Source organism: Geotrypetes seraphini, chromosome 13 (genome assembly GCF_902459505.1).
Source record: "Geotrypetes seraphini chromosome 13, aGeoSer1.1, whole genome shotgun sequence".
Classification (NCBI taxonomy): Eukaryota; Metazoa; Chordata; class Amphibia; order Gymnophiona; family Dermophiidae; genus Geotrypetes; species Geotrypetes seraphini.
In genome coordinates, this window is record NC_047096.1 from 68,291,667 (window position 1) to 68,318,321 (window position 26,655).

A 26,655-nucleotide genomic window follows, 5' to 3' on the forward strand; every position below is an offset into this window, starting at 1 on the left:
GTCTCACAGCCTGCAGTGGAGAACACAGCCCCTATTGCACGAGCTGTCAGAGTCAACCACTGCGCCATACTCTCCCTTTTATGATTCTTAATCCTCCGATGAGAAGAGTATGCTGGACAAATGGATGGGGAGCTGCACCAAGACCGATTATGTTTGACGAGTTTTATTTTCTGTTTAATGTTGCGATGTGTGGATTTATTATTTTGACTGTTTTTGTATACTAATGCAAACTGCTTTTATGTTTTGTGATACGAATGGTTTTGATTTTCTATTTAGAAAAGAGTTGTAGCAGGTTTATAAATAAATCTGAAAAAAAAAAAAAACCCAACAACCCAAAAACCATGAGCTAAATCCAGAATTCCTTTCCTTCCCCTAACTGGGTGGAGACATCTTAATCTAAAACTGTACAAAAGATCTGTCTAGATCAGTGTTTCTCATCTTGATCCTGGAGTACCCCCTTACCAGTCAGGTTTTCAGGATATCTACAATGAATATGCATGAAAGAAATTTGAATATAATGGAGGCAGTGTATGCAAATCATGTTTATGTATATTCATTGTGGATATCCTGAAAACCTGACTGGCAAGGGGGTACTCCAGGACTAAGCTGAGAAACACTGATGTGTTTCAATTTCAATTTATTTCTATGTGGATTGCTTACACTGACTTGTGGAACTTTTAAATTTTCAATAAAGTCCATTTCAGGAACATCGTCATTCCACAGTGTTTTTTGGTTTCTCTTGGATTTTCTTCTCTGTGGATATCTTAGGGTCAATTTTTTTGTCTGTGTTTTAATTTCAGCCATTCCAGGTTTTAATGCATTCCAGGTTTACTTAATGGCACCTTTAATATGTCCACAAACCCTGAGAAGGCAACTGTGTTAATAATTGCCCAGGACAGACCAAGCACCTGCTTCAAGCAGCCCGATGTCATCCACAGTTAGCGGACATGCAATATTTGGAATACTCGGCTTCATGAAAGAGCAAATCCCGTGCCTACGGCTGGTGTCCCATAATCCAAGTGTATAAGCGGCCCGCCACTCACCTATGCCTTCGTTCCTGGAATGCAGCAGTTCCATTAATGGGGCGGAGGCCCCTTCAGCATCAATGGTGTCTGCAGCCTCTTTATCCTGGGCAAGCTCACAGAGCACTCCCGCTGCAACACGCTGTATGTTCTCCACCGGAGAGTACAGGAGCTACAGAGAGCACACAAGTATGGTGGTGTGAGAGGCAACACACGCCTGAATAAGTAGCAGCACCCTACACACACACACACACACATACTCCTCTTCCATGAAAGTCAGGCCACTTCTGAAACATGTCTTCCAAGCCATGGGTTGCGTCAGCAAGAGACAAAACGCCCTGCATTTCTTCATTGGTCAGGTAAAAGAAGATGCCAAAAGAGGGACCTTCCTCCTCCCTCCACCACCATCCCTCCTCCTTTCTGCATCCTCCCTTGGACTTCCTGCTGCTCCAGAGACAGCAAATAAAGTGAGGCCATAAGAGTGGCAACTCTAACAGCTAACCTCCCCCACTTCAGCAGTTAACAAACACCCCTTACCTGCACAAACAGAGGAATTGTGTTCAGCCTGTAGATTTCCATTCGGTTCATGGGGTCCCGAGCCAGGATATGAAGAGCCCCTGTGCAACCTTCCACTATCTCTTCCATCTTAACTCCATCCTGCAAGATGAGCAGTAGACAGAAAGGTTAATAACCCATGCACAATTCCTGCAAATTCCGATTCCTCTGCTGCCATCATTATTTGGGATGGCAAGGGCAACCGTTCCTTTTCCCCCTCCCCTGGGTGATCTACGATGCAGACATGGAAGCTGCACAATTTCCTTCAGTTTGCTCCCTGTATCCAACTCGGCATGCAGCTTTCTGGTTCGAGAGAAGGGGGCAGGGGAAGGTGCAGGAGGACAATAATGACCCTGGCACCAGATCATGACTACTGCCTCAGCTGGGCACCAGTTTCATTGAAACACAAAGATAAATTACCAGCCTCACAGCATTCCAAGGCAATGAAAGAAATAGTTCCTCGGAGCACACAGAATGGAAGGAGAGAGAGAGAGAATTTCTCAGAAGAGTCTGGACGCATATTACTCTTCTCCAGACACAGGTTGCCACACAGGACGCAGCTTCATGGGGGTGCACTACATCCTATTTTATTTCTTTCACACCTTTAGGCAATCAACATGCGCAAACCCACAAACCTCCATTTCAAGTGCCAGAAACCTCCCCCCGCAGCTAGCCTGCTGCTGAACTCTGAAACAAACGCAGGAATAAATAGAAGCACTGAATGTTTCATGCAGCTGCTTGAAAACAAAACTTTAAAAAGGTCAGGGAAGAGGAAATCTACACATACTTGGTAGGGCTGTGCTGTGCCAGCAGCAGCATGGCGCTGAGCATCCTGGTGTGCCTTCACTAGCAGCTGGACCAGGCGGGGTATCACACCGGCTTCCTGTAGAGGGGCGTGATTAGCTGGGCAGAGAGCCAGATTGCGAATAAGGCCAATGGTAGCCTGGGAAGAGGAGATGAAACAGAGAGACACAAAAAAATCTTTAAAATATTTTTGATGTTCTTTAAGACCAGAGTCTAGCAGACACTGGGACGAATTCCAGCACTGCTGGGTTAGTCTCTAAAGTTTAAAAAAAAAAAAAAAAAATTACCACTTTAGGACCATATAAAAAAAACACAAACAAAACCACCAATCCCAAAAGTGAGCAAATAAATTTGATACAGGATGTCGGGCCCAGGAGAGCACCGGAGGTTGCTGCTATCTAAAGGTGAGTTATGCCCAGACTCCCCTCCTCCGCACTCCTCCCCAGAAAGAGGGAAAGGCATTTGAGGCTTTATATTCAGCCAGCAACGATTAACATTTTGCAACCCAGAAATTCAATGCCAGGTAGTGCTGACTCTGCCCCTAAAACATCCGGTTTTGGCTTGAGCACTAACCAGGTATTTCAGTAGCATTATCCCAGTGGTCTCAAACTCAAACCCTTTGTGGGGCTACATTTTGGATTTGTAGGTACTTGGAGGGCTGCAGAAAAAAATAGTTAATGTCTTATTAAAGAAATGACAATTTTGCATGAGGTAAAACTCTTTATAGTTTACTAGTCTTATAGCCCGTTACATTAATGGGTGCTAGAATATGTGTGTGTGTGTCTCTCTTTATTTCTTTTTCTCTCTCTCTCTCTCCTTAGCTGCTTTCTGTCTTTCTTTTTCCTTGGCTGTCCATCACCATCCCTTGCCTGCTCCCCCTGTCCATTCTCCCTTCCTTTTACCTCCCCTGTGTCCACCACCACCCCTTCACAGCTCTCCTTATGCAGCAGCAGCTCTTCTCCCTTTGTTTTACCTCCCCCCTGTCCAGCAGCTCCTCTTTCCTTCTCCCCCTGTCCAATATTAGGCCTCCGTTCCTTTTTCTTCAACCCCCCCTGTCCATCAGCACCTCTTTCTTTCTCCCCCTGTCCAGCAGTAGGCGTCCGTTCCTTTTTCTCCCCCCCTCCTCCTTCTTATCCCTATGATACAGTTACCTTGCTCTGCCCCTGATCAGAGGCTCCCGACAGCCGCCCAGTTGCACCCATTGGAAAAGTTCCCTCTGCGGCATCCCGCACCCCTCCTCCCGCTGTCTTTCTTTCTGTCTGTCTCTGTCCCTGGCCCCCTTTGTCTGTTTGTCTTTCTGTAAATCTCCCTGCACCTGTGTCTTTCTGTCTCCCTTCCTCCCTCTGTCTGTGTGTCCAAAGCAGCATTCCCTTCCCCTCCATTTCCCTCCCCCCACACCAGTTCCCTGTGCACCTGTCCCTGTGTCTTTCTTCTTGTCTTTCTGTCTCCCTTCCTCCCTTTGTCTGTGTGTCCAAAGCAGCGTTCCCTGTGCAGCAGCATTATTGTTTCCTCTACCCCCTTTCCCTTCCCACAGTTGCGACTAAAAACGCGGGTCCGAGTCTTTGGCGGCGGCCCCTCCCTTCCCTTCCCTTCCCGCGGGTCCGAGTACACATGGCGATTCAAGCAGCGTGTACACCAGTTTTCAGACGCTGCTTCAGGTCCTTCTACTGGCCTGATTTACTCTGGCACGTCCGGAGCAAATCAGGGTAGTAGAAGTGGCCGAAGCAGCGTGTGACACGCTGCTTAAATCGCCAGTCGGGGCCGCGGTAAGAGAAGGGGGGGGCGGCGGAAATATTCTTCTATCTTGCCTCTCCTCCACCGTCGGGAGTCAGCGCCAGGAGCTTTAACGGCTGGTGGTTCCGCGTTGAAACAATCCCGCGCCTCTGTGAAAACTGTGACGCCGCTGGAGCCGGGAGACGACGGAGAGGGCAGGGGGTGAGCCGCGCATGCGCACTTCCTAGCTACAGCTCACAGAAAACGAACCCACGCTTAGGAAGTGCGCATGCACGGCTTACCGTTTTATTATATTAGATAAAACTTTCCTTTAACAGTTAAAAGGAAAGATATATAATCTATAAAGAGTTTTACCTTGTGCAAAATTGTCATTTCTTTAATAAGACATTAACTATTTTTTCTGCAGTTTAATATCTTTTCTTTCTCAAAGCCGACACATTTCAATCACTATATTGAAAATAAAATCATTTTCCCTACCATGTCTTACCTTCCCTTCCTATCTCTCTCTTCTTCCGTCCTATTTCCATGGTCTAACATCTCTTTCCTTCCTTTCTCTCCCTCCCTCCTTCCTTCCTTTCCCCTGGTCTGGCATCTGTTTCCTTCCCTCCCCCCATGCCCTGGCATCTCTCCCTCCCCCTCCATGGTCTGGTATCACCTTTCTTTCCCTCCCTCCCATGAACTTGGCATCTCTTGTTCCTCTCCTTACCCTTGTCTTCCTTCTCCTTCCTTCCCTCTCTTTCCCCAATTGGGTGCAGCAGCAACAGAAGCAGCATTTCCCTTCCCCCTTTCCTGTGCAGCAGAAGCATTTTGCTTCCCCTTTCCCTCCCCCTCCCTTTCCCTGTGCACGAGCAGCAGCATTTCCCTTCCCCCTTTCCTGTGCAGCAGAGGCATTTCTCTTCCCCTTTCCCTCCCTTTCCCTGAGCAGCTGCAGCATTTCCCTTCCCCCTTTCCTGTGCAGCAGAGGCATTTCTCTTCCCCCTTCCCTCTCTCTCCCTGTGCAGCAGCAGCAGCATTTCCCTAGGGTCCCCCTTTCCTATGCAGCATAAGCATTTCTCTTTTCCCTCCCCTTCCTTGTGGAGCAGCAACGTGTCTGGCCGGCTCCCTTGCTCAGTCGATCGTTCCGTTCAAAGCTGCGGGTGGCGGCTCCTCGCGAGATCCGCGCCTGCTTCAGAAGCCTCTCTGATGTTGTGATGTCAGAGAGGCTTCCAATGCAAGAGTGGATAGTGCGAGGAGCCGCCACTCGCGGCTTAGAACGGAACGATCGACTGAGCAAGGGAGCCAGCCAGACACGCTGCTACTCCACAAGAAAGGGAAGGGGGAAGAGAAATGATGGTGTGGATGGCGCGAGGAGCCACCGCCGGCTGCAGCTTTGACCGGAACAATCAACAGCAGCAAGGGAGCAGTTGATCATTGCATCCAGACTGCGGGCCACAAAATAGCACCTGGAGGGCCGCATGCGGCTGCAAGTTTGAGACTGCTGCACTATCCAGTTAGTGTTAACTGAATAGTGCCATTAACAATGCCCAGTCAGCCCCAGACAGGAGATTTAAACAGCTACGAGCTTCTCCTGGCCATTTAAATCATTTTGAACATCAGGCCCACGGTCTTTGAGCGCCTAGTAGAGCCACTGAAAAAAAAAAAAAAAAAGTTGTCAAAACAGCTGCAGCTTTTATTCATGGAAAAAAAAAAAAAAAAAAAACCTTCCTGCAATAAGGGTGAAAAACTTGCATCAAAAAAATAAGTCATCCAAGCAAAATCACGTCCTACTGCTATTGGGAAACTAAAGACAGAGGGGTGGATTCTGCAAGCATGAAGCAGCAGATAGATGGACCACATAGTAAATTACCGCTGGAAAAGACCAATGTTATAATGAAAGGGAACAGGGGGCTCTTCTGCACATCTGTTCAGTGCTCACCCCCACTTCCCATCCTCTCACTAAACTCACCTTGACCAGTGGCCACTGGAAGGGCTGATTCAGCAGCTTAACAATGGCAGGGATACCATAGTGCAGGCGCACCGAATTCTGGGCCACCTCAGCCTCAGGATGCCGGCTGGTTAGATGCCGCAGCGCACAGACGGCTGGCTCTGTGATGTCCTCCTTCTCCCCTGCCCGCAGGATGGTGTGGATCAGAGCTTCCACCCCGTTGGACTGGGTCACCAGACTCTTATTTCTGCTGTTGTTACAGGTTAGGTTGGAGATGGTGCCGGTGGCACAGGTCAGCACGTTCATGTCATCCGAGTTCAGCTGGTTCACCAAAATCTTAAGGACACTGTCCAGGCCCTCCTGAGTGGGAGAGATGGGAGGAGTTAATACAGGCAAGATGACTGACCCTCTCTCATCAGTCCCATTCTGAACAGAAAATGAACAGGTCTCCTCACCTGTTTGGTGGCCACATCAGAGAGATTCCTCAGGGTCCAGAGACAGTTCTGCACAAGCCGTGGGCTGGAGCTGGTTACATGTTTCCCCAGAGCCTGCATGCCACCTAGCAAAATTCAAACCAGCTAATTAAACCAGCCCATCCAACCAATCTGCATTCCTAAATCTCTGAATCCAGATTCAGCACAGCATCGGGGAAGAGAGGCAGGATGGCAGACCTCATGAATAACCTTTATCATTACTATGAATATAGCACTGACTTTTTTAATTGTGTATAAATATTATAAAAATAAATCAGTGACTGATTAATTTCCATCTCAAAGAAACCACAGGCACAGCATCTGATTTAGAAGAATGTGTTATCTCAGGAACCCCATAGCTTGGCAAGGCACAATGTGAGCAACATACATACACACACAACTTAGGACTACTTGCAGGGGTGTAGCCAGACACCCAATTTTGAGTGGGCCTGAGTCCAAATGTGAATGGGCAGGAGAACCCCACCTCCAATCAGGCATCTCTCCCTCATCTTCCTCCTTAAGTGACTGACCAAGCAACTCAATTCTTCCTCCCCACCATACCTTTTAAAGCCTTCATCTCTTTGCTGGCAACAAGCAGTGAGACTAATACTTGCAGCTCACGCTGGCCTGGACCCGTCTATGTGGAGAGCAAAAAACCCAAAAAGGTACAAAGGGGGCCTACATCAAACCAACAGAAAAACAAAGAGGAGTAGGGGTGTAACACGTTGTCTTCCAGAACAATATAAAGTTTATTCAAATCAAAGCTTGAGCATAAATTTGTAAATTTCTCACTGTGTTTCACAGTGAATCAACCTGCATCAAAATGCAAGCAATTAGGTTTCCTGATTTTATTGGGATCTTTTATTGCTTGAGTAGATTTTTTTCATCATATAAGATATCGTGACTCCTGATGCAGGCATCTGCCGAAACAAGGCTCCGGGTCAAGTCTATGCATCATTTATGCTCAAGCTTCAATTTGAATAAACTTTATATTGATTGGAAGATATCGTGTTAGATCCCTACTCTTTTGTTTTCTCCATCTATGTAGAAATAGGAAGTTGCATCGGAGGATGGTTTGGGGCTGGTGTGAACAGTAAGACTTATTTCTCAATGCCAGCACAAAACTGAAGGCTTTAAAAAAGTACCTGGGGGGTACTGGGCGAGAGGATTTGAAAGACACCATAACATCTGCAGGGGAGTGAAAGGAGAGATGCCAGGAGTCTTCAGCTGGGAACCTTGCCAGCCACATCTGAGATGTGCTACTGCTGGGTGTGTCCAAGCCCAAAGTGGTTGGGCCTGTCCCACCTGGGCCAACCATTTAGCCGTATTTCTCTGCCAACCAAACCTCAGACTGGAGGCGCATGAAGAACCACCAACCAGAGAGTTGTTTCTTCCCCAAGCTTTTGGCCAAACCCTCACAGAAGAAAAAGATCGTAAAACTTGATTCTGAGGGGGCTCCCAGTGCCAGATCCTCTACACAAGGAATGTCACCTGTGGTCCATAGGGCACATGAAGCCACAATCAAGGTGTCACCTCTTAATGAGACTTTAGGGTGGCCACAGCAATATTCTGGAATACTATGTTATGGAAGCGGCAACTTTACTTGAGTTCCAGAGGGCTTAAAATGCTGCCTATTCCCAGGTAAATGATGCTATTGGATCTTTTGCAGACTTCTTTTTGCATTCTCAATTTCATATATATGTACACCATCTTGAATGGACCTTTTCTGGTCCAAGAGCATATATAAAATATATTAAATTAGGGCTATACGTTAATCACAATTAGCGCAATTAAAAAAAATATAATCACAATTAATTAATTGCATGCAGCCTACTTTCTGCCTCCATCCTACCCTCCCCCTGCTATGTATGGTCCAGGCATCTCTCCTTCCCCTCCTGAACCCTACTGCATCTCGCTCCCTCTCTCCCACCCAGTGAACCTTTGCAGCCAGTCTTCAGCCCTGCAGTGCCAACAGCAACCATAAATCAAAGGTTGCCTGTGGCCTGCACCAGGCCTTTCCCTTTGACTTAGCCTGCTCCTTCTGAAATTAGTAGTATTCCAGAGCTTAGACCAGAGCTTCCCAAACTGAATTGGGACCTCAAATGGGGCCATAAAAATCAACATTTGGGATCTCAACCTGAATAGGCTCTCTATGGATGCATCATTATTCTGCACTTTAAGAGGGGTGGGGGTATCACACACTTTGATTTGGCTTAGGGGTCATGGCTACAAAAAGATTGACAAGCACCACCCTAAGAGTGACTGTGGCAGAAAGTAGCCTAACGAAGCTCAAGAGCCGGAACAGACCCTGTGCACTACAACAGAAAGACAGGCAATACAAGGGGGGGGGTCAGTGTGTACTCACCAGCCTCGACAATAGCAGGTTTGTTGCTGGGACAGACGGATAGAACCTTCAGCACACGGCTTGTCGTCCATAGCAGCTTTTCATAGTTGTAGTTCCGCATGATCTGAACCAGGGCTTGGGGACCTCCATTGGCTAAAATAATGAGCTAAAAAGAAAAGGAGAAATGGGGGGGTGGGCATGGGCAGGGGTGGTTTATCAAGCACACTGTTAGCATCACAGTGTACAAAGGCATCTCTCTCTCTCCTCTGGCTTGCATAGCTGGGCATCCCCCTCCCATCCCTGCCACAATATATGGACTATGCCATCAATCCATCCAAAAGACATTAAGTAGTAATTGTAGAAACGTTAGGTGCCATCTGTATGTAGAATTAGCAGACTTAGATGTGCAAAATGGTATCTACATTTTGTGTGCCAATTTCAGAAAACGGGCTGCTTTATGTGTATATGGCAACACACAGAGTTTTAAATATACACAAATAGTTCTTCCTAGTACAACACACATGTTCCATATTTCAGACACTTCCACCCCACCAGCATTTATACCTACTCAAAGTCTTGCTTCACCCCAACTTGTGTTTTGGACCTGGGATTTTAGGTCACAAATCCAAACTATGTCCTGGGAAGGGGACTATCTGAAGAAATCCCCCTTCCTTGTGGCTTACCAAATTCACAATTTTTTTATATTAACCTCAACTTAATACACATATATTGATGTATTTTATTGTTTTAGTATCTTAGTTATGGAAATTTGGAAAAAAAAAAACCAAAAACAATGGATTTCATTTTTTGTAGCTTCACCTCATCCATTTGATACTAAAACATCATTGTGTATCAATAAATTTAGCTATCCTAGTCAATCTACTATTAAGGTTCTGGGTTTAATACTGGACCAGGGCTTGACAATGAAGGACCAAGTGGACTCCCTGGTTAGAAAAGGTTTCTTTAGTCTTTGGAAGCTTCACTCCATTAGGGCGCATTTTGATGCTTCATCATTTAGAGTTTTGGTGCGATTTCTTATATTGAGCCAACTTGATTATTGCAATATTGCCTCTTCAGCAATTTCTCAGAAGAACATGCAACGATTGCGAATGGTGCAAAATGCAGTAGTCAGGTTAATTTTCGGATTGAAGAAATACGATCATGTAACACCTTCCTATCGAGTGCTGCACTGGCTGCACCTTCCTATCGAGTGGAGGCGCGTGTGAAGTTTAAGTTTGGTTGTTTTTGTTTTAAGGTTTTATTTGGTTTAGCTCCTAAATATATAACTGAGCATTTTCTCTTTTGCAACCAATAGACATAAGAGAAGCTCACATCTAAATTTTGTTTTTCCGCCTGTTAGAGGATGTAAACTTAAAAAACATCATCAACATCTTTTTTTCATATCAGGCAGCATTATGAGGCAAAGATTTAGAACAACTGCTTCTGCTTATTGATATTTATGGGGAATTTAGAAAACATCTAAAAACTTATCTGTTTTTGAAGTATTTAGGTAGCTGACTCGTAAAAATTTTATTATGCAATACTCAGATCTTTTAGGGTTTTTAGTTATTGGCTTTTAACTTTTTAGTTTTCCTTAACTTTTATTGTATTTTTTTAAATTACTGTAAATCACATAGAACTTTACGGCCTTGTGATATATAAACTGTTATTATTATTATTATTCTTGTGGCTGAGCAAACCTTATAGGTCAACCTCTACAATTAACTTCAAGGTTATCCTTCCAGGTTGATAAAATCTTTTCAGTCCTTGAGTTTGTCTTGGATACTAACTAATTTGACTTTTGAATCTCAAAGTAATCAAGACCATCTTTTTTTTTAGATTGCACCAACTCTGTGTTAACAGATATTTATTTTTTGGAAGAACATTTTTCAATACTAGCTTGACACGCTCACACAGATTACTGCAATGGTTTATATCCTGGAATTTTAACCAAGATGCTTATTAGGGGAGAGTGTAGTGCAGTAGTTAAAGCTACAGCCTCAATGCCCTGAAGTTATGGGTTCAAACCCATGCTGCTCCTTGTGACCCTGGGCAAGTCACTTAATCCCCCCATTGCTCCAGGTACATTAGATAAAATTGTGAGCCCACCAGGACAGAGAGGGAAAAATGTTTGAGTACCTGAATAAATTCATGTAAACCGTTCTGAGCTCCCCTGGGAAAACGGTATAGAAAATTGAATGAATAAATAAGTGCTCTGGTTAAAAACTGTTTTTACAAACTAAGAATGATTCGATCATTGGCCCCATTTCTCGACACTAATTCTCTCAACATTTTGATTCATTCACTCATAATTTCAAAAATAGATTATTGCAATTCGCTTTTAAAAGGTATATATCATAAAGATTTGAAACGTCTGCAGCTAATTCAAAATACGGCCATCAAGATAATTTCCAGAGCAACAAAGTATGACCATGTTACCCCTCTGCTAAAAGACGCCCACTGGTTACCAATCTCACATAGGATAACTTATAAAATAGCCCTTTTGACATTCAAAACTATGCAGACTAATTCCCCAGCTTTCATAGAGTATTGATTCCCTATGACCCACCGAGATCTTTAAGGTCCATATCCCAATCTAATCTAATTATCCCTTCCTTAAAAATAATTGGCACACGTCGAACCTCCATTTTCTCTGTAACAGCTCCTACGATTTGGAACGCTCTTCCGCTCTATCTAAAAACGGAAAATACTTTTAAAACATTCAAAAGCAACTTAAAATGTTTCCTTTTTAAAGATGCTTTTAACTGAAGTTTTATCTTTTTTTTTTTTTTTAAGTTGATTTTAACTAAAGTTATTTTAGTCTCCTTTTTTTTTTTTTTCTCTATTAATTCCTGCCCTTTTGTACTTACCCTTAATGTTTCTCTCATTTACTATAGCTATTGTATTTCTTCCCTTTTTCCTTCGTGTGTCTTCTGTTCGTTCGTCCTTAATTAACCTAGTATGTGATGTAGTTTGTCTTACAGTTCTTTTTTGAAAGTATGTTTTAATTGTAATTTTGTTGGTTGAAATGTTATTTTATTTAATACTTTGTACAACGCTTTGCAGAATCGATAAAGCGTTTAATCAAGAAACTAAATAAACAATAAATAAATAAATAAACTTCAGACTCTGAAAATCCTACATGCAGCAGGATTGTGTAAGCTTCACAAAAGTGACAGAGCTACTGCACTAATTCAATTGCATCGATTGCCAATACAAGCACTAAATCGGTACAAATTAGTCTCTACCATTTTTAAAAGGAGCTAGTCCAGAATATTTGACTCAACTATTTTCATTTCTTAATACTAAATCTTCAGGGTCTTATACATCACTTTCCTTCACCAAAGATGTGCATTATTTAAGGATCTTTATGAGTTCCCACGGATTTCAGGCTGTTCCGTATTAGAATTCCTTACTCATGGATCACAGATATTTAAACTCCTATTCTTTTTGAAAAACCTACAAAACCTTCCTATTTAAAACAATTTTGTGTTGACTGGGAAATACCGATAAAATGAATTAGCTGCCTCGTGCAGTTTTTCTACTGTTTTGTAATCCGCTGTGCGCCTCATGGGATTCAGCGCCAATATAAATTCCAGATTACATTAGACTTTATTCAAAGTTAAGGATTTTGTAAAATTGCCACGAAATTGCCTTTTTAATGTGCTGTCATAGGAGACCTCCAGCAAGGCACAGCCAAGCTAGAGTGTTCAGTTGGTGGGAACAATTTCAGTTCAATAGTGTACGAAGCATTTAGAGTAATGTCATTGCTAAAAACCAGACTGGTTATGTGCAACTCCAGAACAAGGATCAGGTAGCCCAGAATTCCATTATTAGAACTCTGAGAAACATGATCATGTGTCCGAGTTCTATCATAAGTTGTACTGGCTGAAAATTGAGTTTCGGATCAGATTTAAGCTTTTACTTCTGACCTATCTGAGCGTACAGGGTCACGCTCCTGGCTACCTGGTGCCGTGTGTAACCTCATATAGTTCTCTACCACAGTTACGCTCCTCGACACACCGTGACCTGACGAGAACAGCAAGGAGAGAGGTCAGATTGAAGACAGACAGTCAGGACCGGGGTCTTTTCCTGTGCTGCCCCTGAAGAATGGCATAAACTTCCATCTTACATTAAGAAGCAGGCAAGGGTGGAGGAATTTTAAAAACTATTGAAACGACATTTGTTTTGTCTCAAAGTATGGAGACTTGAGTCTGTATTTGTCTTCTAGATTCATGCTGTGGTTGGTTTCATTGGTGTTTAACGTGGAAAATAATATGTAATAACTCAGTTGTGGCAGGATTTGATGGTTTGGTTATGTATTGTGAAATTTTCTATATTTTTTTTAGATATGTGTAATAGACCCTGATCGATTTTCAGAGGGTTGTGTTTGTGAAAAGCTAGCTAAAATAAAGATAGACAAAGCAATGGGGCCGGATGGTGTACATCTGAGGGTGCTGAAGGAAGTTCTGGTAGCTCCACTGACTGACCTCTTCAAATGAGTCTCTAGAATTAGGAATGGTACCGGAGGACTGGAGAATTAGGAATGGTACCGGAGGACTGGAGAATGGCGGATGTGGTCCCTCTCCACAAAAGTGGAAGTAAGGAAGAAGTAGGGAATTATAGGCTGGTAAGTCTGATTTCTGTGGTAAGTAAATTAATGGAATGGTCAAGTAAAACAGAGAATGGTCAAGTTTCTGGAATCCTGTGGATTACAGGACCGGAGGCAACATGGATTCACTAGAGGTAGGTCTTGTCAGACAAATCTGATCAATTTCTTTGACTGGGTAACCAGTCAACTGGATAGAGAATGTGCGCTAGATGTGGTGTATTTAGATTTCAGCAAAGCCTTTGGCAGTGTTCCACACAGACGTCTAATAAATAAACTGAGTGTCCTTGGGATGGGTCCCAAAGTGACAGGCTGGGTCGGGAACTGGTTGAGTGGAAGGCAACAGAGGGTAGTGATCAATGGAGATCACTTTGAGGAAAGGGATGTTACCAATGGAGTACCTCAAGGTTCTGTTCTTGGGCCTGTTCTTTTTAACATTTTTATAGATGATATTGCTGAAGGGTTGTTGGGTAAGATTTGCCTCTTTGCGGATGATACCAAAATCTGCAAAAGAGTAGACATGCCGGATGGTGCGAATAACATGAAGAAAGACCTGGCGAAGCTTGAAGAATGATCCGAAATTTGGCAGCTAAAATTTAATTATAAGAAATGCAAGGTCATGAATTTGGGCTGCAAAAACCAGAGGGAACGGTACAGTTTAGGGGGTGAAGAACTTATGTGCACGACGGAAGAGCAGGACTTGGGTGTGATAGTATGTGATTATTTTAAGGTGGCCAAACAGGTTGAAAAGATGACGGCAAAAGCTAGAAGGATGCTAAGTTACATAGGGAGAGGTATGGCCAGTAGGAAAAAGGAAGTATTGTATAAGACTGGTGAGACCTCATTTAGAATATTGTGTACAATTCTGGAGGCCGCACTTTCAAAAAGATATAAAAAGGATGGAATCGGTTCAGAAGAAGGTTACTAAAATGGTGTGTGGTCTTCATGATAAGGAGTACGGGGACAGACTTAAAGACTCAATCTGTATACTTTGGAGGAAAGGCGGGAGATGGGAGATATGATAGAGTCGTTTAAATACCTACATAATATAAATGTGCATGAGTCGAGTCTTGAAAGGAAACTCTGCAATGAGAGGGCATAGGATGAAATTAAGAGGTGATGAGCTCCGGAGTAATCTAATGAAATAATTTTTTACAGAAAGGGTGGTAGATATGTGGAACAGTCTCCCGTAAGAGGTGGTGAAGACAGAGACTATGTCTAAATTTAAAAGGACCTGGGATAGGCAAGTGGGATCTCACATAGAGAGAAAGAGATAATGGTTACTATGAATGGGCCATTTGGCCTTTATCTGCCATCATTTTCTATGTTTCTAATTTAGTATTAGCCTCAGCCAGCCATTAATAGGCAAGCTTACTCACCTTGCTCTCTTGGTTGCCGTAGGCTAGGAGCTGAAGGCAATCTGTGGTTATGGCAAGAAACTTGGGGTTGTTCTTGTTCAAGAGAGGCACCATCTTCTGCAAGCCATCAGCCAGGCGCACAGCCATCTTAGCTCCTTCCTGATACAGCAGTAAATTGTGCAGGGTGGTAATAGCATAGAACAGCACAGACTCCACTGGAGAACTAAACCAGGACAGGGGATCATTTGAAGAAAAAAAAAAAAAAAAGGAAAAGAAATCAAACATTACCGAGTGGATCTGGTTTCACTAATAGTTCTCCCAAGAAGGAACATTTTTACCAGTGAGGGGGACGGGGGAATTTACAACAACCATTATTTGTAAGTTGATGCAATTTCCATAGTGGCAGAGATAGGAACAGGGAGGAGATTTTTTTTTTTTTGTTTTTCAGACCAGAATTCTAGCCATTTGGTACACTAAGCAGCAAGAAAATTAAAAATAAGTTGTGGGGGAGAGGGGAAACTACCAGAAAACAAAAACAGAATGTTTCTCTCACTGTGTGCTAATTAAACCAAGAGGATTCAATATTTTAGCAGAACCCTTTAAATGGCTCTTTTTATTCCATATACTGTACAGTAAACACAGAAAAAGTGGTGGCAAGCACATCTTGAGGACAAGAAATGGGAATATAAGAAGGAAATGGAACGCCAGGCATGCTTCAGGAGAGATACCTCAGCATGCGGACCAGGGCAGGGATGCCTCCGGACTTGAAGATGGCAAGCAGGCCCTCACGATGGTGGGAAAGGTTGTGCAGAATACTGGTGGTGCAGCGAGCCGTCTCCATATCGCTGGTGTTCTGCATGGTGCGCACCACAGCTGCTACAATCTGGGGTGACTGCATGAGGGCACGGCGTGAGGCCTCCTTTTTTGAAAGCTGGTTCACGATCATGGCTGCTTTGTTCACCACTACCTGTGAGCAAAGAGCACGAGAGAAAAATAGTTACGATAGTATGTTGGTTCACATGCCCTCCATCGACACATTTGGTACTACTCCATGCCTCAGGGACTTCTGACCAGTCCAGACTTAGAAGCTTTTCTTTGGACCAGATAAAGGGAGCACAGATGGCTCCACTCATGCCCAACTCCGAAGAGGGTTTCCCATTTTCCCCTTACCGGGTCCTCGTCATTCAGCAGTTTGGTGAGCTCTGGGATGGCACGAGTGGCTAGCTCAGCATCATCCTGATAATTGATGAGATGAACAATGGCGGACTTCAGCATCTGGGACGGCTCAGCCAGCTTCTGCACATTGGTCTGTTGCCCGTCGATCTGTGTGCTCAGAAGGTAAGAGCGGTCTTCAACCGTCTCGGGATACATGGCAGCCCGGATCCGCTGAGCTCGGGTCATGGTTAACTGAGAGTCAGCATCTACTTCAAAAGACAAACATTCAAACATATAAAAACATTTAAATACTGAGAAGCCCGTGAACTTTCAGAAAGCTTTTGAAATTATTTTCTTTCAAAAGTTTTACCCTTGTTGCAGCCCTTTTTCTGGAAACATCATCGCTCCTCCTAAACTTACTTGCTCCACTTCATCAATGACGCTGAAACCGTGGATTGAAGACAAAGTTTTTATTTTTTATTTTTCTTTTCAGCTTATGATTTATCTTTAATCTTATCTATTGTTTTGCCTTTTGTCTTTGTTTTGTTCTATTTCTATCATTTAAATTTCTCCAGAATTCTACTGTTCAACGGCTCCCCCTTCTGCTTCTATTCCTTTCTCTCCTCTCTTCTACCTTCCAAAGTATTTAGATCAATGCTGTCTTGTTAAAATGTTTATTTTATTTTTATTTTTTCACTTCTCTATTACCCTCCAGGTACTTTAGTTAGATTGTGAGCCTTCGGGACAGTAAGGGAATTTTTCAAGTACCTTTCTTATTTCTAATCTTAATGTATATTTTCTGTAAACCGCTTAGAACCTAACGGATGTAGCGGTATATAAGAAATAAATTACATTACATATCTGAACTGGATTCCTTAATGTAGACATAGAGAGATGCTTTAAGCTACTGCATGAAATCATGGTCCCACCACCCCAGCAAACAATACTTCATCTTCCAGGATTCACTCACTCATAGTATTAATATACTTTTTTTTTTTTTTTTAATTCAGTTTTTTCTATACCGTTTTCCCAGGGGAGCTCAGAACGGTTTACATGCATTTATTCAAGTGCTCAAGCAGTTTTTCCGTCTCTGTCCAGGCGGGCTCAAAATCTATCTAACTTACCTGGGGCAATGGTGGGATTAAGTGACTTGCCCAGGGTCACAAGGAGCAACGGGGGTTTGAACCCACCACCTCAGGATGCTGAGGCTGTAGCTTTAACCCCTGCGCCACTCTCCCTTAAGTGGTTTACAGTCAAGTATTTTTCCCCAACGTACCTGGGGCATTATAGCGTTAAGTGACTTGTGCAGGGTCACAAGGAGCAGCACTGGGCTTGAACCTGCAACTAGAGAATGACATGAGGACAAATTTGAACCCATCTATGCGAGTTTTGTCACTGTCCCTGTCCCATTCCTGTAAACTCCGCCTTAACCGCACAAGCCTCGAACACTTATGATTTTTAAAGTGTTTGAGGCTTGTGCAAATAAGGACAGAACTTGCAGGCATGGTGTAGGGAGCAGAAAAGAACTCGCCAGGAGGGGACGGGAAAATTAGTTCCTGCAGGGACAGGGAAAAATTTGTCCCCATCTCATTCTGTACCTGCAACCTCAGAGTACTGAGGCTATAGCCCTAATCACTAGGCCACTCCTTCACAATTCCCACCTAAAATGATGCACTGTATTGCAGGAAAAGTAGGTCTTAGAAACATAGACCCTAAGGACCACTCCCACCTCCCGTTTGCCCTTTTCTGCTGCTCCAGTATTCTGGGATACAATTTAAAAAAAAAATAAAAATAAAAACAATCTAAGAAGCTACAATCATCCCTTGTAATCTGAAGATAACTGTACAGATTGCGAAAGGAAACATCAGCGGGTGAATGTAAGTCACTAAATCTGAGGACCCCCCCCCCCCAATTTCCAGTGGTGCCACTACAAAATAGCAGAATTGAGTTCTGCATTTAATCCATCTAAAATGAGGAGGAAAGGCCATCTCGAGAGAAAGCAAAACTCAGAGGGAACAACAAATCCCAGAGTCAAAGAAATGGTAAAATATTGTGAGATGCTCCCCTCAACCCCAATTATTAGATTAGATTACGTTTATTGGCATGACAACTGTGTATATATTACATTACATTAGGGATTTCTATTCCGCCTGTGCCTTGCGGTTCTAGGCGGATTACAATAAAGATGATATCTGGGCATTTCCAGTAGAATTACATTACAGGAGAAGAGTAGATTACAAGTAACAGTGAAGAGTTACAATACATTCAATATCGCAGCAGATGTAACATAGCCACGGATTACAATAAAGAAGATATCTGGGCATTTCCAGTAGAATTACATTACAGGAGAAGTGTTAATTCCAGGTAATAGTGAAGAATTACAGTACATTCATTATCACAGGAGATGTTACATAGCAACTGAGTCTATTTACAACTGGTGGAGAATAAGAATTACAATATATTCTAGATTACAAAAGATGTTACATGAGCTGAGTCAAGTTTCTTCGGATGGAGAGTAGCATCATATGCATATAAGTGGAGGTGTATTTTTTGTTTTGATGTTTGCATGATGTTGGTTAATTAATGTTGATGATATGGACAGTAGGGGTGTTTAGTTTGAGTTGGATAAAGAGATTCTATTCCCAAAGGAATTGGTTGGGAACTCATTAGATGGCGGTTTAGATTGATGGGAGATATTTTTTGAACAGTAGTGTTTTTATTTATTTTCGGAACTCTTTTATGTCTGTAATTTCGATCAGTAATTTTGAGATGTCGGAGTCAATATTAGCTGCCTGTGTCCCTAGTAGGTTGTCATATATGTGTTGTCAAAGGGAAAGATGGGAGTAACAGGCCAATAAGAACAATTCCCAGATTTTGGTTCTGGCCTGCACGGTCTTTGATCAGCTCACATTTTATGCCTGGTGGTGACAGTTGCTGTTTCTCCTCTTTCTCCCAAGTTTTCCTGCTAATTCCTGTTTTGGGAAGAAGTCTGATTTTCTCCGGTAATTTCAGGAAATATGCATCGCTGATACTTTTGCATTTTGCAAACTATAATAGGAAGTGAATTTCTGTTTCTCCACTATTAGTTATGTCGGCCTCTTTCTGGTTTTAGTCTGTGATCACTTAGGCCCCAATTCTGTACATGTTGTTTAAAAAAAAAAATAAAAAATCAGAGACAACTAATGCAGCGCAAAACAGAATTTTATAAAAAAAAGTTTAAGCGCATAGTATAGAATCAAACAGCACCGCCTAAATGGCCTTGAGCATCGCTAGGTGTCCTAACTTTTCGGTGCACCATATTTAAGCCAGGGTTTTCTATGATCTGCCCTTAACCAAGCATACTAACTACTGTATTTTCATGTAGATAACGCGCACCCGTGTAAAACGCGCGCACGGGTATAGCTTGCGGGAAACCGAAATATATGTTAAAAATTTTTTGTATACCACGCACACCAGTATACCGCGCATGCTGCCCCGACTCTCCCGTCGCCGCCCGACTCTCCTTTCGCCCGCCCCGACTCTCCTCTGGCCACCCCGACTCTCCTTTCGCTCGCCCCGACTCTCCTCTGGCCACCCCGACTCTCCTTTCGCCCGCCCCGACTCTCCTCTCGCCCGCCCCGACTCTCATCTCCCCCTTGAAGTCCTGTCCCCACCCTGAAAGCCTGATGCCCCCTCCCCGCAGGACCGCTCGCACGCACCCGCACCCCCACCCCGAAGGACCTTTCGCACGCACTCCCACCCACACCCCCACCCTGAAGAACCGCTCGCACCCCCACAGTCTCCCGACCCCCCCCATCATGTAGAAGCTCCTACCGGTGTCCTGCTGCTTCCTCTTGGCGATCCCGGCCCTTCTGTGAGCCCTGCGCCTTCGCTGCTTCCTCTTCCGGAGGTCCTGCCCTTTCTCTGACGAGAATCGGACGTCGGGTGGGGGGGAACTATGTAAAAAAAATTTTTTACAACGCGCTCACGCGTATAACGCTCAAGGTTATGCACGGTTTGTCAAATCGTGTATAACGCGCGCGTTATATGCGTGAAAATACGGTACATGGTTTGGACTAGGTGCCTTTTAATAGAACTGCGTTTTGCAAGTTGTGCGCCTAACTTTCATTTTAAGTCAAATTAACACCAATTATGAGGTGTTAGGCTTAATCAACACTGATAATTGGCACTTAAGCTAGGCATCTACATTGGCTAGGCATGCCTAACTTCAGGCAAACTTTTATAAAATTTGGGGGTTATTCTGTACTTGGTGAAGATCCGTCTGTATTTTGCTTGCATGACAAGAGGACAAGAATTCTGCTAGTGTGTACTTTGTGCACGATCGTTGTTTTTTTTAATCTGTGCCTCCCAATAGCTGATGTACTGGTGCTCTAGAGCAGTGGTTCTCAACCCGGTCCGTGGGATGCACCCAGCCAGTTGAGTTTTCAGGATATCCACATATTCATATTCCGTGAAAGCCGCTATACTCACATTACCCCTCTCCTAAAGACACTTCACTGGCTTCCCATCTGTTTCCGAATACAATTCAAACTCCTCTTACTAACCTACAAATGCATTCACTCGGCTGCCCCCCAACTATCTCTCCTAATGCTCCCACCCCTGGTGAGCTCTGCTCAGCTGGTAAGTCTCTCCTATATGTGCCCTTCTCCTCCTCTGCCAATTCCAGACTCCGTCCTTTCTATCTTGCTGCACCGTATGCTTGGAACAAACTGCCCAAATCCCTAAGGCGGGTTCAGTCTCTGGCAGTCTTCAAGTCCAAGTTAAAAGCCCGGTATCAGGTCAAAAGCGCGCCGGGACAAAGGCGCGCCCAGACAATTGAGCGCAGCGCGGAGGTGCGCGCTGCTCTAAATTACTGTTTATAGGGCTCCGACGGGGGGGGCGTGGGGGGGAACCCCCCCACTTTACTTAATAGACATCGCGCCGGGTTGTGGGGGCGTTGTGGGGGGTTTGGGGGGTTGTAACCCCCCACATTTTACTGAAAACTTCACTTTTTCCCTGTTTTTAGGGAAAAAGTTAAGTTTACAGTAAAATGTGGAGGGTTACAACCCCCCCAAACCCCCCATAACGCCGGCACGATGTCCCTCCACGCTGCGCTCAATTGTCCGGGCGCGCCTTTGTCTTTCGCGCTGTTGTCTATGAACCTAAAAGCCCACCTCTTGGAGACTGCTTTCTACTCCTAATTACTCTCACATTGGGTTCTATATCCCCAACCCTATGTATCATGTCTGTCTGTCCAAGTTAGACTGTAAACTCTTCTGAGCAAAGACAGTCTATGAAATGTCAAATGTACAGCACAGCATATGCCTTTCAATGCTAAGAAGCTATATAAATAGTAGTAGTAGATTATGCACGAGATAGATTTACATGCACTGCCTCCTTTGTATTCATTGTGGATATACTGAAAAACCAACTGGCTGGGTTTGTCCCAAGGACTGGGTTGAGAATTGCTGCTCTAGGGCATGTTTCAGCATTTGGAGTCCACGAGAATGTGGAACAGTTTTATCTAGCAGCAGTTCAGAAGACTACTACCATGCCCAGCAATACAGCATGTACGACATGGACAGAACATGGCACTGTTCCTCCTCCCCCTCCCCCCACAATTACTGCTCAGCCCTAAGCTGAATTTAATGAAAACTTCATTTAAAAAAAAAAAAAAAAAGCACAGCTCAAACAGCTTGGGGCGGGGTAGGGTTTATAAGAAGTCTTCAAAAAAACAAAAACAAAACATAAAACAATGGGTGGATTTAAAAGCAGCTGGAAACAAAACAGGCCTTTTGCTATACAAGGTCAAGAGACTTCCTGTTCTCCAAAGCATCTGCCAATTCTGGAGGAGAAAATCCTCCAGAAGATGGGAGCTCAGTGCCTGGATTAGAAAGACCAGGGGACTCATACTCACTTTCAAAGCAATTCATTTCCTACAGGTGTGTCTGACATCTACAGATAATTTGTCTCATAGATGAAAAGCAACCTCACAAAACTAAATACATAGAGGGACATAATCAAAAAAAGCGTCTAAGTCCCATTTTGGCCTAAGTCCCTAAACGTTCAACCCAGAAGCAAGGAAAGTGTCCATAACCAAAACAAACGTCCATGTTTTGATTATGGCCTTCCCCTGCCTAAACGTCCAATCGCCACTACGTCTAAAAATACCCCCACAGCACGTCTACACTTTTAAACCATAATGAAACAAAAAAACGCCTAAGCCAAAAACATCCAACAGAAGGGCTTTTAGGCGAAGGAGGAGCCAGTCCTTCGCCTAAAAGCTGGATTCTGTAACCGGTGTCTGTCAAAAACAATACCGGTTACAGAATCCCCCCCTCCCCACAACCATCCAGGCAGGAGGGTGCCAAGCCCTCCTGCCATGGCAAACCGCGACACCCCCCCCCCCCCCACCGACAACATCGGGGCAAGAGGGAGCCCAAGCCCTCTTGCCCCTTTGAAGCCGCGAACCCTCCCCCCCCCCCGACTCGATCGGGGCAAGAAGGAGCCCAAGCCCTCTTGCCCCGTTGAAGCCGCGACCCCCCAGACTCGATTGGGCCAGGAGGGAGCCCAACCCCTCCTTGCCCAGGCGACCCCCTTACCCCAACCCCCCACTACATTACGGGCAGGAGGGATCCCAGGCCCTTCTGCCCTCGACGAACCCCCCTCCCCCCCAACGTCCGCCCCCCCAGAACCCCCGATTGGCCCCCCCCAGCCGACCTGCAACCCCCCTGGCTGACCCCCACGACACCCCCACCCCCTTCCCCGTACCTTTTCGTCGTTGGCCGGACAGACGGGTGCCAAACCCGTCCGTCTGGCATGCAGGCCACCGAAGAATGGGCCAATCCGGCCCCATTCCGTCGTTGGCTGCCTGCCAGACAGGCGGGTTTGACTCCCGTCTGTCCGGCCAACTAAACCAAAAAGTACGGGGAAGGGGGGTGGGGGGGCCGGGGGGGGGGGTCAGCCAGGGGGTTCACGGGTTGGCTGGGGGGGCAGTCGGAGGTTCTTGGGGGGGGACAGTCGTTGGGGGGAGAGGGGTTTGCATTGAGGGCAGGAGGGCTTGGGATCCCTCCTGCCCGTAATGTAGTGGGGGGTTGGGGTAAGGGGGTCGCCTGGGCCAGGAGGGCTTGTGCTCCCTCCTGGCCTGATATTGTTGGCGAGTCGGCGGGGCAAGAGGGCTTGGGCTCCCTCTTGCCCCGATCGTGTCGGGGGTGCCGCGGTTGGCTGGGGCAAGAGGGCTTGAGCTCCCTCTTGCCCCGATGTTGTGTGTGTGGGGGGGGAGTGATGCATCACGTCAGGAGAGATACCTCATCTCCCCTACCGCGATGCCATCACTCCTCTACCCGAACTGCCGTGGGTCGCGGCAGTTCGGGTAGAAGAGTAATGGCATCGCAGTAGGGGAGATGAGGCATCTCTCCTGCCGCGATGGTTAGGTTGCCGGGCCGCTGAACTAATGGCGCCAGCGGCCATCAGCTCAGCGATCCGTTTTTCGGCACTTAGACCTGGTTTTATTTCGTCTAAGTGAAAAAGGTCTAAGTGCCGACTAAACTGTATTGGTTATACCTGTTGTACGGCTAGGTGTAGGTCGGCCCACCTCCCGCCCACTGCCCGCCCTTTCCCCTCCTCTAAACACACCTCTTTTCTCTCTGTGCGTTTAGAGGCAGGGGAAAGGCCTAAGTTGGTTTTAGATACACCTAAAAACCAGCTTTGGTTATGGGTACTTGGATGATCAGGCTTTTTGATCGTCCAAGTAGCCATTTAGGACACTTTTTAGACGGGGGGTTTTTTTTTTATTATTACCTATTATTACCCCCATAGAATCTACTGAGAAAAGACACAGACCGTCTCTGCCCAGTGTCATTCCTGGAACAATCCATGATACCAGCTGATCCCAGACTTTAACTCTCAATACCCCCCCACACCTCCCCCCCCAAAAAATACAAAAAAACCAGCTAAGGATCTTCTGTGCTTCTCCGGCTTTACCTCTCCTTCCTCTTGCCACGTAGAGCTGGGTCTGGGTGCCCAGATGCTGTTACAGAACATGTTACTACCATGTGGCACCAGTGCCCCTACTTACAGAACTGCCCCTTCAGTTCATACTATTTCCCAAATGGCTTTTGGTGAGGAATGGACTAATGGTAGAGCCATGACCTCAGCACCCCAAGGTTGTGGGATTGAATTCCAGTGTTGCTCCCTGTGACCCCGGGCAAGTCACTTAGGCCTAAATGCATTAAGAGATCGGTAAGACCGTTGTAGGTCTGCACCGATCCAATTTTTTGGCCGATTCAGAAACAGCTATCGATACACCAAAAAGTTTGCATGCAAATGATTCACGCAGATGTTCGTTGTAATCCCCAACTCTGCTGTTCCTTTGATCGCTGGGAGAGCAACTGTCACACATGCGCAGAGCTGGCAGGGGAAGCCCCAAAAAGCTGAGAGGCAAGGGAAGCCCCAAAAGCAGCCTACTGCCACTCAACTGTCCGGAGCATGAAATCTTTTTTTAATGGGCACAGATGCTGTGCATGTTCAACATGCACAATATCTGTCCCATTTATAAAAAAAAATAAAAAAATAAGCACTTCCTTACACCCCCCTCCCCCCCCCTCCCGACAGCTGTCCCCAATGAATCGGCCACCTTTCCCACGCTATTGAAAACACCCACTTCCTCCTGCCATGTCGACTCCCCGCCCCGTGAAAGAAAATTGGCAGGAGAGATGCCCACTCCCTCCTGCCATGCTGACCCCCCCCGCAGAAGCAAAACAGCAGGAGGGATGCCCACTCCCTTCTGCAACCAAAGGAGGGAGGAGCATCCCTCCTGTTTTGATGCCCTGGGGGAGAGGATGGTCGGCATGAGAAGTCATGTTAGAGCATCAATTGCTCTACTAGTTTACGTGGCATTTTAATATTCATCAGCTTATTTGCATGGTCGGATCAGGGCGATCGCGCAGAAAACCAGGCGGTGAGCCATTTTCTTCACTGGGTTGGCAAATGCGATCATCGCTAAAGCTGTTAAAACAGGTTTAGCAAAGATCACTGGCTTTAGTGCATCCGGGCCTTAATCCTCCATTGCCCCAGGTACATAAGTACCTGCATACGTATATGTAATAAGTACCTGTATATGTATTTGTATATGTAAATCACTTTGAATGTGTAACCACAAAAAGATGGCATATACAGTGGAATCTTGGTTTACGAGCATAATTCGTTCCAGAAGCATGCTCGTAAACCAAAATACTCGTATATCAAAGCGAGTTTCCCCATAGGAAATAATAGAAACTCGCTTTGATACGTTTCCCCCCCCCCCCGAGGCCAGCGGCGCTGCTCCCCCCCACTCACAAAGGCCCCCCGCTCGAATTGGCACCCCCCATGCGAACCGGCACCCCCCGCCCGACCAACTTTAACTCACCCCCCGTCTGACACCGGCACGAGAACCGGCATTGCTCCCCCCCCCCGCTCAAATCGGCACCCTCCGCGATAATAGGCACCCCACACCTGACCAACTTTAACTCACCCCCCCCCCCTGTCTGGCAAAGGCGAGAGGGAGAATTAGAAGGGCTTGAGCATGCGCAGATGCATGCTCAAAGCCGGCAGAGGTAGGAAGAAGATCTTCAACCGGCACCGGCTCGTCCTATGGGCTGTGTGCCGGTGCCAGACGGGAGGGTGAGTTAAAGTTGGTCAGGCAGGGGGTGCCTGTTCTCGTGGGGGGGGGGGGGGTGCCGATTCGAGCGGGGGGGCCTTCGTGAGCAGGAGGGAGCGATGTCGGTTCTCGTGCCGATGCCAGACGGGGGTGAGTTAAAGTTGGTCGGGCGGGGGGGTGTCGGTTCGCGTGGGGGGGTACCGATTCGAGCGGGGGGGGGAGGAGCGATGCCGGTTCTCAGGGTGGGTGCTCGCAAATCGAGTCAACACTCTGTTTGCGAAACAAGTTTTGCGAGAATGTTTTGCTCATCTTGCAAAACACTCGCAAACCGAGGTTTGACTGTAAGTCCCATTCACCTTCCCTGCTTCTGAGGAACACAATCTCCTGCTTAGTGCTTGTCTTGAAGCAGTTAAAACTAGCGATTGAAGGTGCACACATCTCCCCGTCTAGAACTTTGGCCTTTAAAAAGTAAAAAATTTAACTTTCAGGTCTGCGCACCTTAATTAGCTGCACTTACATGTCATGATCTGGAATTTAGTTCTTACAGGGATCAAAAACCATCGTTTATGTTGCTTCTCTTTTTATACACATGCAGGTCCCCGAAACTGAGCTTCTGCCGATGTGCTTGAAGTATATGCTGGCATCCCAACTGATATTTTATATAAGCCGCTGGATGGGAATATCCTAATCAAGACCTCCTTTTTTTTTTTTTTTTTTAGTTCATTAATTTTATTGAATATTATAAGTAATATACAGAAAGCAGTTCAAATACATAAAAATTGAATAAGAAATAGTGATTTAGAAACAAAAGAAACCATAATTGCTGTTATTTGCATATAGTAGATTAGTAAGAAGAATTCAGAGTATTTGAAACTGCTAAGAAAAGAAATAGAAAGGATAGAAAAGCAGAGAAGATGAATTGAAATAAAAAAGAAAAAAGAGAGATAAAGAAAGAGAGAGAGAAAGAGAGAGAGGCAGAAGTGTCTACAAGGCAGAATGAACATATGAATCTAAGAATGACCAAGGTGATTTATTTCGCACCAAATTTGTAGATAAACGAG

The 26,655-nt window shown here is 45.3% G+C and overlaps 1 protein-coding gene across 4 annotated transcripts in view; it reads right to left on the reverse strand.

Moving 5' to 3' along the window:
- Positions 1-26,655, reverse strand: part of JUP (junction plakoglobin) — a 95,484-nt gene that overhangs the window by 9,748 nt on the left and 59,081 nt on the right. For 2 of the 4 annotated variants that reach the window (XM_033917911.1, XM_033917912.1), the window contains exons 3-11: positions 15,994-16,244; positions 15,552-15,790; positions 14,845-15,046; positions 8,878-9,022; positions 6,495-6,598; positions 6,061-6,399; positions 2,365-2,520; positions 1,560-1,679; positions 1,044-1,194 (exon numbers count right to left, since the gene is read on the reverse strand). In XM_033917911.1, the coding sequence (XP_033773802.1) occupies positions 1,044-1,194; positions 1,560-1,679; positions 2,365-2,520; positions 6,061-6,399; positions 6,495-6,598; positions 8,878-9,022; positions 14,845-15,046; positions 15,552-15,790; positions 15,994-16,244 (1,707 nt within the window). Of the gene's footprint in view, positions 1-1,043; positions 1,195-1,559; positions 1,680-2,364; positions 2,521-6,060; positions 6,400-6,494; positions 6,599-8,877; positions 9,023-14,844; positions 15,047-15,551; positions 15,791-15,993; positions 16,248-26,655 lie in introns of all 4 variants that reach the window. The other 2 variants (XM_033917909.1, XM_033917910.1) reach the window with 1 other exon arrangement.